Source organism: Typopeltis vanoorti, chromosome 6, assembly GCF_054136105.1.
Source record: "Typopeltis vanoorti isolate ZY-2024b chromosome 6, IOZ_Tvanoo_1.0, whole genome shotgun sequence".
NCBI lineage: Eukaryota > Metazoa > Arthropoda > Arachnida > Uropygi > Thelyphonidae > Typopeltis > Typopeltis vanoorti.
In genome coordinates, this window is record NC_143554.1 from 20486600 (window position 1) to 20499736 (window position 13137).

Below are 13137 nucleotides of genomic sequence, written 5' to 3' on the forward strand. Positions count from 1 at the left end.
TCAGTAAGACCAATTATGTAAAAGTGGTACTTCTTTAATTCTGTCAGTTCTTTTTTCTGTTGGTGCCTCTTTTTGGTTCCGCTGCTGTTGATTTTGAATTTGTTCCTAGCTGACTTTTCACTGTTTGCCCTGATTCCCTAGCAAAAACAGCATTAAATTAGCTATGTCAAGACAGTATGATACTTTGTTTTTGTTTTAATCCATTATAGAATAAAACTGCCACCCATTCCTCATTTATTCAATATCCAAGTGAATATCTACTAATGGAGTGCACCATGTGGTTGATGATTGGACATTACTTATACAACATGTAGAGATCTCCTCCCCCATTAAGCAACCACACACGCACACATGCACACTAAAAGTTAAATTTTATAAAATACCTTGCATTCTTACTGCAGCAAAATCAGGTTTCTTTTCTTTGCCCCTCCCAAAATGTATTTTATGTGAATCCCACCCATGAACACTTATAACCAATGTTATTATTAATCTTGGTGGGGGGGGGGGGGCTAACTATTACATAATCTGGAACATGTACTCTAAGTGATAACCCAAAATAATCTTCTGAAATATAATAGTTTAATTTTATAGAAGTATATACTTCTGCTTTATATGTTTTATTTTTTGAATTATTCATATTCAATAACTCCTATTTCTATATCAGTATTGAATTTTTTTTAAATATATTACAAACTAATCATGTTTAAAGCACCTGTTACTTTATTTTATTAAAACCGGCAGCTTAAATAATTGTTATTGCAATAGGCTTTCTGTTAGCAGTTCTGTTTGAAGAACTGTTGAATAAAAATAATTATTTAAGCTATATTTTGTAATCTTTGCTGAGATCCTGTACTTTGCAGTTAGTACTTCTAAGTCTTTATATATAATACCAAGTGTGTGTGTGTATATGCAGAAAGCTCTGTACTGAATCCATATGAGTTTCATTCCATAGCCAGAATAATTTACAGGTTCTAGCTAAGTCATTTGTGTGCGTGTGTATATTAACTGCTAGTATTATGTTATAGAAATCGTTTATTATACAACAGATCACTGAACTTTATAATTTACTATTCTTTACACAGAGATTGCTGAAAAGCCAAAAGTAAAAGAAATGGTTTCACGATCCATTCATAGAAAGGCAAAGAAACTGTTCAGTGACTGTGAGAACATACCACCAAGATCACCACTTAGCAGCAACACTCCAAATACTCTTAGAATTCAGTTACAGCAGAGGCAATTCACTGAACGACAGTTTGGTCAACAAGTAAGGAATGAGATTTCATATAAAAGTAATTACCAAATTAAGGCTGCAGAGGATAAAGAAAACTTGCCTATACTAGCAGGACATTAAATTGGCCAACCATAAAACTGGAATTATTCCCTCCCCCCTCCCCCCCCCAAAAAAAAAACAGGGAGAACTTTTATCATGCATTTTATTAATCTTTTAAACCAAATAATTTTATATGTCAGAATTCATTAGTTGTATTTGGTTTTAATTATGCAACTGATTTGTGAAGCTTAAAAAAATAAACTGATAAGAAACATTCGCTTTTAATGTGCAGTGATCTCTCAATTATCCTTTTATGTCAGAAAACCGATTCACTGGATCATTTAACTGACTTACAGTTAACTGAAAGAACAATTGGATAGAGCTCTATAAGCAAACATTAGAGATGCTAACCAACTAAGGACCAGTTAATTGAGAACCTGGTTACTGAGAGTCAAATAATAGAGAAATTGCTCTATTTAATGATATGCAAATATTCAGAGCTGTGAGCTGGTAGTGGTTCAAGCATTAGTAGCAATAGTAAGCAACATTCCAAAGTGCTGTGTAGCATCCTGTATTTATATGCTTGTCTATTAAAACCTTGAGAGAGGAGTTGCTTAAACAGAATTTTAAAACCATAAAATTGGCATTCACATATGCAGCTGATAGAGAATGTACAATATAGGGGTATAGGTAAATGGCTAAAAGATTTTTAAAGAACTTTAATATTGTACATTCTCTATAGAAATAATTTTTTAATATAGAAAAACATCAGTAATAATGTATTGTAAGGTTTAAAAAATATACTGGTCAGACTGCAAACTGATTGAAATTTATAGTCCAATATTAATACATGATCAAAACAAAATTCAGCTTTAATTAGCTGATGGAATCAGTATAGTTAGATGATTACTGCTAGTAAATGCTGAACAGAGAAGGATGAGCATTTATATTTCTGCTGCAAGAAGATTAATAAGAAACACTGTTAAACAACTTCTGAAGAACACTGTTAAAAATGAAGCCTTAAGGTAGCAGCCCTACCACTGAACTATTCCATCGTCAGGCTAGTCACCTGACATGGAGAACATAATTCTATTTTTAAACTGACAGAAAAAGGTAATCGGAATGAAGCTATGGAAAACAACCCTGGAATGGAAAAGGTAAAACGAAAATGAAAACGACAAAATATAATACATATAGCAAACTGGAATGTAAAAGGAATAGCATATAAAGAAATAGAATTAGACCAAATATTAAATGAAAGAAATTTTAAAATAGCAGTAATCACTGAAACAAAAAAGAAATTAAAAAGAACCATGAAAACCGAAAATTTTAGTGATATACAGTGGAGTATGACAGAAACCAAAGAGCACAAGCAGGAGTCATGATTTGGATTTATTAACTCCCTTTTAAAAACAGTTAAAACATTATAAATTATGGAATAAAAGAATAATAGAAGCTAGAATAAAAATTGATAGAGATTATTTAACAATAATTGGTTTATATATCCCAGAAGAAGGAGGAAAACAGGATAATATTGAATTTTATAATCAGCTACAAAATATATATAATAAAATAAATAAAAAAATGATTACGTAATTTTAGCAGGAGACTTAAATGCAAGAATTGGAAACACAAAAATTAATAATAACATAGGAATATATGGAGAACATACTCTAAACAGGAATGGTAAAAAATTGATTGACTTTGTAGTTTATAATAACCTAAAAATAATGAATTCTTTCTATAAACATAAAGACATACATAAATATACTTGGGCAGCAAGAGGATGGAAATCAGTATTAGATTATTTTATCTTAAATGAAACATAAAAGTTTTCGTTAGATGTTAGAGTTCACAGAGGATATAAAATTAAGATTACCACGTAAATGGCTACAAGTAACAAGAACAGAAAGAAAATTAAAAACATTTGTTTATAACACTAGACTATTAAATGACACAAATATACAATGGCTATATGAACAAAGAATTAACCAATATCTAGATAAAACAAAACAAAGAAACAGAAATGGAATGGCTTAATATAAAAATGATACTAAATGCTGCAGCAAATGAAAGCTTAGGAAATACCAAAAAATTCTATAAAAGGAAAAAACTGAAGATATGGGATGATACAAAAGTTTATTTTTTACTTGGTTAGAATATAATAAATTTAGTTTAATCCTTTATCCAAGTGTGAGCAAACAAAGTTTGCGCCTGAAAGTATCTTCAGGACTGGGATAAGGTGGTGCAACACCAGGGTGACTCCTTGCAAAGGTGGAGCAAGATACCAACACTCCTATCTCAGTATCTCCCATAATGCAAAACAGATCTCCTTGCAGATATGTCTAATGTTATGCATTAAGGGAAGGGCCACTACCCAGACTAGTTTCGACCTTTATTGAGAGCCAGGCCCAAGTGGAGATGCCAGTCAGAAGCATTAGTCTGGGTAGTGGCCCTTCCCTTAATGCATAACATTAGACATATCTGCAAGGAGATCTGTTTTGCATTATGGGAGATACTGAGATAGGAGTGTTGGTATCTTGCTCCACCTTTGCAAGGAGTCACCCTGGTGTTGCACCACCTTACCCCAGTCCTGAAGATACTTTCAGGTGCAAACTTTGTTTGCTCACACTTGGATAAAGGATTAAACTAAATTTATTATATGGGATGATACAATCAAAGAAATAATCAAAAAGAAAAAAGAAGCCTATCACAAACGGTTAAGCAGTAAAAGATTAGAAGATGAAATAGAACATAAAAGAATAAGAGCTATAGCTAAAAGAGAAGTCAGAAAAAGACAGAGAATCATGGAACAAATTTGTTTCTAATTTAGAACATGATTTATATAAAATAAGACCCAATGTATATAAGATTTTGAAACACTTCAATGCAGATACCAAAGAAAACAAAAAACACCGAAATGAAATTAGAAGAATTTCTAAATTACTACACAATATTTTAACAATGACAACTGGCAAACAATTAATGAAAAGGAAATAACTAAAGAAGAATTAGAAATCTGCCTGAAAGAAACAAGAAATGGAAAATCACCTGGAGAAGATAAGCTAGGTTCAGAACTATATAAATACGTAGGAACAAGATTCAAAGAAAGACTCTTATTATTTTTAAATAAAATTTATTCAACTGGTATCCCCCCAATTGAATGGAAAAAAGCAATTGTGATTCCTATCTTTAAAAAAGGTAATAGAGATGACCCTAAAAACTATAGAGGTATCAGTATACTAAATTCCTGTTAACAAATATATATAGCAGAATCTTAAATAGCAAACTAATGAAATATCCCAAAAACTTTATTTTAGAAGTACAGAATGGATTTAGAAAAGGACGATCATGTATAGACCCGGCCTTTTGCCTAAAATTAATAATAGAGAAAAGAAGAGAATACAATTTAGAAACACATACTGCATTTATTGACTTTGAAAAAGCATTTGACAAAGTTAAAAGAAGCATTTTATTTAACATATTAAAAGAAAGACAAATACCAAATAATATCCTAAAAGCTATTATAAGTATATATGAAAATAATCAAATACAAATAAGATTAAATCATGAGCTATCATATACAAGAGAGATAAACCAAGGGGTCCGACGGAGATGTCCCCTCTCAGCAACTCTTTTTAATATCTACTTAAATGAAATAATAAAATGGAGTAAAAATTTACATCAAGGAATTAAACTCTCTCCTTTTTGCCGACGACCAAATAATAATTACAAATTCTGAGGATAACTTAGAAAGCTATTTTATATCTAAATGAGATATCCAAAGATTATGGTATGATAATATCAACAGAAAAATCAAAAACTATAGCCTTTAAAGGACAAGATCCAGCAAGAACTAAGATAGTAATAGGTAACTTAGAACAGGTGAATTCATTTAACTACCTAGGATGTATGATCACATGTGAAAATGAAAAAGATATAAATATAAAATTGCAAAATATTTAAAAAATAACAGGTGTTATTAACTCTATATTTAAACCAAACCTAGTTCAAAAACAAACCAGACTAAAAGTATACAATACATAAGCTCCACCAGTCTTATTGTATGGAAGTGAAATCTGGACAATAAAACAAAAAGACAAAGATTAATAACAGCAGAAATGAAGTTTATGAGAAAAACTGCAAAGTATACTCTATTTGATCATAAAAGAAACAAAGAAGTTATGAAAGAATTAAACCAAGAATCAGTAATAGAAAAAATTAAAAAATATAAACATAAATGGATGGAACATGTTCAAAGAATGAAAACAAAGATTACGAAAACAAGCCTTAAAGTACAAGCCATTAGGAAAAAGAAAACCAGGACGTCCTCTTAAACGATGACTTGTAAGGCCGGAACAGGCCACTCTAGGCCTACAGTGGCCTAATGATGATGAATTTTTTGCATCTGAAAATGTGACTGATGAATATGGGATATATTTCATATTCATAGCTGCATTTTTCAACAATACTTTGTTTTGCTATTTTTTTCTGCATAGCACTTTAATGGTAATGTATGCTTGGCTGGCTTATTCATATGTGTATGTTTAAAATCAGGTTTTGTTATTATAATAATGGTCTGTCCAAAGATAATTAAAAGAAACATACTATATTTTAAGTGAATGAGAAATGAAAAAAAAAAAAAGAAATGAATTTGTTAATGATAAAACATGTTAATTAACAAATAAAAATGAACTTTTAATTATGTGAGGTTTGATTCTAAAGGAAAATTTGTATGTCACAACTAGTTTTCATATCGAAATCACTATATACTAAGTATATACATCAAGTTCTAGAAGAAACATCTGAAGATATGAAATTGTAGGTGGCATGGTAATATGAAAATAATGTGAAACTAAAAATGTGGGTAGGAAGGGACTACAAGAGCAGACCAGGTTAAAGTGCTAAGAGGAGTTGTTTCTGACTCTTGCTGACCTTGTGAACAAAGGCTCCATTTCATTTGGTCTTTTTGTCTTTTCTTTCAGCAGCTGTAAGTTTGAGTTGGTAAGTTTCTTTATGTTGTCCATCTAACTCTTTTGCAGTCTCTTCCCGACTTGTGTCCCCCAATCTTCCCCAGTATAACCGCCTTTTTCCAATGATTCATCTGCTCACATAATATGCACACAGTACATTAACTGATGTTTAGCAATTATACCCCTCCAAGGAGCATTCTTGTAATCCTCCAAAGATTGCAATGACTGAAACCTTATTAGTCATGCTTATAATTCATGGGATTCTTAAGTCTTCTCCACATCTCTAATTCAAATGAATCAATTTACTTTTTTTTCTTCTTAATGATCCAGCTTTCATATACATACATCACTACTGGAAATATGATTATTTTGACAATTTGAAATTTCAAGGCCTTATTAACATCTCCATCTTTCATCATTTTTGTGAGGTTTAACATAGCTTTTTTTCCCCAATAGCTACCCTTCTTGTGATTTCATCTTCATATTGATCATCAGTTCTTATTCTGGACCACAGTAAATCATTACTTTCAACCATCTATATTTTATATCCATCAATTCATCCAGACTGCCAGAAGCCATTCGCTTTGTTTTGCTGACGTTCAAATTAAGCCTGACTTTTTTGCTTTCCTTCGTAATCAACAATCTGTTGGTTGAGGGAAAATAAAAAAAAGGAAGAGGTATCTTCCTTTGTTTCCACAGTGAGGGTTGTATCATCTGCATATCTTAAATTATTTATTTTCACTACCAGTCACCAGTGAATTCTTAATGGTCGTTCTTCCTTTTGCCTAAGTTTTTTTTTCCTAATCTTTTGATTTTGCCTTCCTCAACATAGCCTGCTCTTTATAGCACTCCAGATTCTTATCATTACTCTTTTGATATTTTTTTGAAGATCCACAGTATCCTCTTTTTATGCAGAACTTACGTTTTCTTTTATGTTGAGCCCATACACGAAAAGTTGGTTATCAACCTTGTAGTATGTTAGTACTGTAAATATGTGTATGGATAGTGGGTTGGAAATGAAGAAACTTTTTTACATTTGATTTAAGAGCCTGTATATTAAATTCCTTGGGAAACACATAAGAGAGAAGAATGTTCCAGAATACATCAGTAGCAGGGATGGAGGAGGAAAAGAAACTTGTTCTGTGGGTTTCAGTGTATACTGTGAAGGGATGTTAGGTAGTAGCTGCACATGTTCCAGTGAACTTAGTACTGAGAATGCATATAAACAATAATTGGTTTACATGCCCCAGAAGAAGGAAGAGAAGAGGATAACATTGAATTTTATAATCAGTTACAAAATATATCATCATCATCAAATTCCTGACATGTATCCTCAAGGGTGTACATGATATGATAGTACTACATGAAAAATTTACATCTTTACTAACTTCCTATCTACAATTTTCCTCCAAATCAGTCTCTTACTTGTCAAGACTCCAATATTATCATTATCAGATCTTATATTTCTATCGTCTAAGGCACACTGTACTGTATCAATCTACCTATATCTTGGTCTTCCTCCGGGTTGTTTTCCTGCCAACCAGGCAGAGAACACTTGTTTTGCTAATCTTTCCTCGTGAATTCTGTTTTAGTGACCATACCTCCAGATTAGCCCTGCTAACGCATTCCTGGATGCTGACAATGTCAAGTTCTTTCCTAATATCCTCGTTTTTTAATATAATATTGCCATTGATGCCATCTGTTCACGTCTCAGGACTCTCATATCTGCGGACTCGAGTCTTTGGTCAAGTGTTTTACTTCCGACCCAGCTTTCAGATCCATAAGTTAAAACTGGTTTGCACACTGTCTTGTATACAGCTAATTTAGTGTTCTGACTAATTTCTCTCTTATTCCATATGAATTTATTCAATTGACTTCCTACCATACCAGCTTTGTTAATTCTGTTCTCTATTTCCATATTTAATTTATCATCTTCACTAAAAAATCGTGCCTAAGTAGCTGAAATGTTTTACTTGTTCCACAGGTTCTCCATTCACAACACAGTTGACATTTTCAATGATTCTGCCTATTTTCATTGTCTTTTTATTGCTGACCTTCATACCATATCTATTACAACAGTTATTCAATTTAGTCAGAGAATCTTGCAGACTTGTAGCGGATTTATTTAGAAGTATAACATCGTTCCACATAAAGCAAAGAGCTGACATTAACATCTCCAATAGATAATGAATAACAGAGGGGATAATGTATATCCTTGTCTCACACCAGATTTAATATTAAACCATCTTCCTGTACTTCCTTCAATTCTAACTGCTGACTTACAACTCAAATAAAGACTAAGTATTGCTTGATATAATGCCCCATTCACACATAACTGTAGCGTATTGAATAGCTTCTCTCTTGGCACCTTGTCATATGTCTTTTCCAAATCGACAAAACTTAAATACAGGTCTTTGTTATATTCCCATGATTTCTCCATTATTTGTCGTAAAGTGAAGATCTGATCCTGACAGCCTCTATTTAACCTGAATCTAGCTTGTTCTTCACCAAGCTTTTCTTCCACAATTCTTCTCAACCATTTCTCAAGTATACTTGCATATATCTTCCCAGAAACACTCAATAGGGATATACCTCTGTAATTCTCACATTCAGTTTTATTTCCATTTTTATATATGGGTACTATGAGAGCTCTACTCCAATCATTGGGAATTAGTCCCTCTGTCCAGGCTTTCTGAACTATGCAGTGCAGCCACTGTAAGACTTTTATACCACCATACTTCAACATTTCTGGTCGAATATCATCTACTCCTGCTGCCTTTCCACATTAAGCCTTTGATGGCCTTTTCTACTTCAAGTATGGATAAGTATTCCTGACTGCATGCCTGGTCAGTGATTTTTATCACTGTGCTGTCATCACTACTTGTTTCATTTAGCAAATTTTCAAAGTAATTACTCCATACTTCCAGGATATCTTTTTCTCCCGTTTTCATTTCACCTTTATCATCTCTAACTCCTTTTACAGCACTCTTTCCTCCATTCCTAAGCTTCTTCAACAACCTGTAGAATATTTTACCACCTTCTTGATATTTATTTTGTATGTTCTTGCCAAAGTCCTCCCATGGCTTTTGTTTTGCTAGTTTTACACAGTGTTTAGCTTTCTTACATTGGTCTCTGTATTCTCTAAGAGCACAAGCTGACTTATTTGCCAGGAACTTTCGATATGCTTTCTTCTTTTCCTTCAGTGCCTCTTTAACTTCCTGTGTCCACCATGGAGTTCTAATTTTTCTATCCTTGTAGACAACTTCACCACATGCCTCTCTAGCTGAATCACTCAGGGTTTTTTTGAAGTCTTGCCACTGAATCTCCAAGGATTGGTTCCTGTTCTCAAACTCTTTCATTTTTCCTTCAATAATCTTTGTGTATTTTAGTCTACAGTTCACATCTGAGAGCTGCTCAACTTTTATTTGCTTTAAAACTTTCTAATATGTCATTCTTTTCAATATGAAATTCAATTTTATCCTGCTCAAGACTAAATAGTGATCACTTCCAATTTCAAATCCTCTGTACACTCTGGTGTCCTGCATCAGGGAGAAAACATCACTATCAACAATAACATAGTCAATGAGACTTTTCTTATTCCTTGCCTCTTCTCTCCATGTGAATTTGTGCACATTTTTATGTTGGAACATGGTGTTAGTAATAACCAGCCCATGTCCTGAGCAGAAATCCAACAGGTATTTGCCATTATTATTAGCTTTGCTCTTTTCTCCGAATTTTCCCAAAACATTTTTGTATGTCTGACAATCACTTCCTACTCTGCTATTTAGAACCCCAACAAGGACCAACTTTTCCTTTTTCATTGTGTCAGTAGCTTTCTCTAGAGCCTCAAAAAATTCCTCCACTTCTACCTTAGTAGAACCTTCTGTGGGACCATAGGCACAAATAAGTCTCATTGTCCAGTTCCCCATTCTCATATTTGCCCACATTACTCTACTTGAGACTGATTGCCATTCAAGAATATTAGCCTTGTATTTTTTGTTGAATACTATGGCTACTCCTTTTCCTTGATTGTCATTGCCTGAATATAATATTTTGTATTTATTGCTCAGAATGATCTCACCAGTTTGTCTTTTTTGTTCCAGTCACCCCTATTATGTCGATCTGGTACTTATCTAATTCCTCCGTTAGCTCCATTTCTTTGCCATTCAGGCTTTTTATGTTGATAGTACTGATCTTTAACTCTGGTGATGTTGAGTTGGGGAAATTTTCAGATTTGTTCCAGTAGCTGACTTTTCGCTGTTCGCCCTGGTTCCCTGGCAAAAACAACGGGGGCCTTGTTTAACCAGGCAATGCCCCAGCCGGCATGAAATTTTGTCATGTTGTATAATCATTTTGTATTTTATTTTAACCAATAGGAATACAATTTGGTCGGCTAAATCCCAAATTGCAACTCCACCCTCGTTCGTTCAGTAGCCAGGTAGATACCCAACAGGGTGCACCACGAGAAGGTGAGGATTGGACATTAGGTCAGAAGCCCTGGTTGGTTCTCCGCATTCCTTTAAATGCTGTGTGGAGGTCTCCTCTCAGTTACACAGCTTTGACCCTTAAGCACCCTCAAAATATATATAATAAAATAAATAAATATGATTATGTAATATTAGCAGGAGACTTAAATGCAAGAATTGGAAACACAAAAACTAATAATAATATAGGAATACATGGAGAACATTCTTTAAACAGGAATGGTAAAAAAATTGACTTTGTAGTTTATAATAACCTAAAAATAATGAATTCTTTCTATAAACATAAAGACATACATAATATACTTGAGCAGCAAGAGTACGGAAATAAATATTACGTTACTTTATCTTAAATGAAAAGACATCAAAGTTCTCTTTAGATGTTAAAGTTTACAGATGCTATGAAATAAGTAGTGACAACTTCCTCGTTAAAGTAAAATTAAGATTACCATCTAAATGGCTACAAATAACAAGAACAGAAAGAAAATTTAAAACATTTGTGTATAAAACTAGATTATTAAATGACACAAATATACAATGGCTATATGAACAACGAATTAACCAATATTTCAATAAAATAAAACGAAATGAAGAAATAGAATGGCTTAATATAAAAACAATACTAAATACAATAGCAAATGAAAGCTTGAAAAAGACCAAAAAATTCAAACAAAATAAAAAACTGAAGATGATACAATCAAAGAATTAATCAGAATGAAAAAAAGAAGCACATCATAAATAGTTAAGCAGTAAAAGATGAAATAGAATATAAAACAATAAGAGCCATAGCTGAAAGAGAAGTCAGAAAAACACAGAGAATCATGGAACAAATTTGTTTCTAATTTGGAACATGATTTATATAAAATAAGACCCAATGTATATAAGATTTTGAAACATTTAACTATAGATACTAAAGAAAGCATAAAATTAAACACCAAATTGAAATTAGAAGATTTCTGTACATAACTGTGGACAGATAAATCTTTTGAAAAAGATAACTGGCAAACATTTAATGAAAAGGAAATAACTAAAGAAGAATTAGAAATCAGCCTGAAAAAAAAAAAAAAAAAAATGGAAAATCACCTGGAGAAGATAAGTTAGGTTCAGAATTATATATATATATATGCAAGAATATGGTTCAAAGAAAGACTCTTATTTAGGTTGAGATAGTTGGTAAGAGTTGCAGGATTCAAAGAAAAGCCTCTTGAATTTAAATTTGCTTTGGTGGAATAAGGTGCTTTTTTTTTTCTTTTTTTTTTAATGATCAGCTAATCCTGAGTGGCTGTAGTGGCAAAAACAGGTGTAACCCTGGTGCTCTGATAAATGAATGTTGCTGGTCCTACCTGTTTGGTTGTAGTATGAAAGGTTGCAGCTGCAGGGTACCTGGTATGCTCCAGATATTATTTTTAAATAAAATGTATTCAACAAGTAACCCACCAATAGAATGGGAAAAAAAGCAATAGTGATCCCTATCTTTAAAAAATGTAGTAGAGATGACCCTAAAACTTAGAGGTATAAGTATTGATATAGAGATATTTAATTAAATTGTACCGAATTTAATCTTTGTATTTATAATTACCAGCTTATTTTGTTAATGAATCATGTAAGAAAAACACAATTTTAATTTTAAGATAGCCTATTTTGCACTTGTGTATATGTGTTAATATTGAACTAAAATAAATCATTAATTTTATATTATTATTAAGAAAGACCTCCAGGGAGTCAGGACCTCATATAGGGAGGCCATACTATTTGCACCAGCTTATTTTGTTAATGAATCATGTAAGAAAAACACAATTTTAAAATAGACTATTAAAACAAGTGTTCTCTGCCAGGTTGGCAGCAAAACGACCCAGAGAAAGACCAAGATATAGGTGGATTGATACGGTACAAAGTGCTTTAGACGATAGAAATATAAGATCTGATAATGTTGGAGTGTTGACAAGTAACAGGTTTATTTGGAGGAAAATTGTAGATAGGAAATTAATAATGATGTAATTTTTTCATGTAGTACTATCGTATCCTGTACACCCCTTGAGGGTACATGGCAGGAATTTGATGATGATGATGAAATTTTAATAGTCTATTTTGCACTTGTGTATATGTGTTAATATTGAACTAAAATAAATCATTAATTTTATTAATATAATTAACTTCTATATTTTAGCCTGTTTTTGTTTAGGAGTGTCCCTTATATTTAATACATTGGCTAACATAACTCAAAAGGGGTATATATATATAATTTAGGACATTAAGGGCGAGTGTAGAAGGCAATTATAGCAGAATAAAAAATAAGGGACACTCCTAAACAAAAACAGGCTAAAATATAGCCGTTAATTATATTAATAGTGTTTTAGAGGAGTAGCATGGGAATTTCCCAGAAATTATACTACATTAATTTTATATTATTATT

General features: G+C 32.3%; 1 protein-coding gene across 1 annotated transcript in view; it reads left to right on the top strand.

The window, feature by feature from the left end:
* Positions 1–1555, top strand: part of LOC150105321 (uncharacterized) — a 58302-nt gene extending 56747 nt beyond the window's left edge. The window contains exon 5 of the mRNA XM_090394697.1: positions 1083–1555. Within this exon, the coding sequence (XP_090250823.1) occupies positions 1083–1351 (269 nt within the window). The 3' untranslated portion in view covers positions 1352–1555. The remainder of the gene's footprint in view (positions 1–1082) is intronic.
* The last annotated feature ends 11582 nt before the right edge of the window (positions 1556–13137 follow it).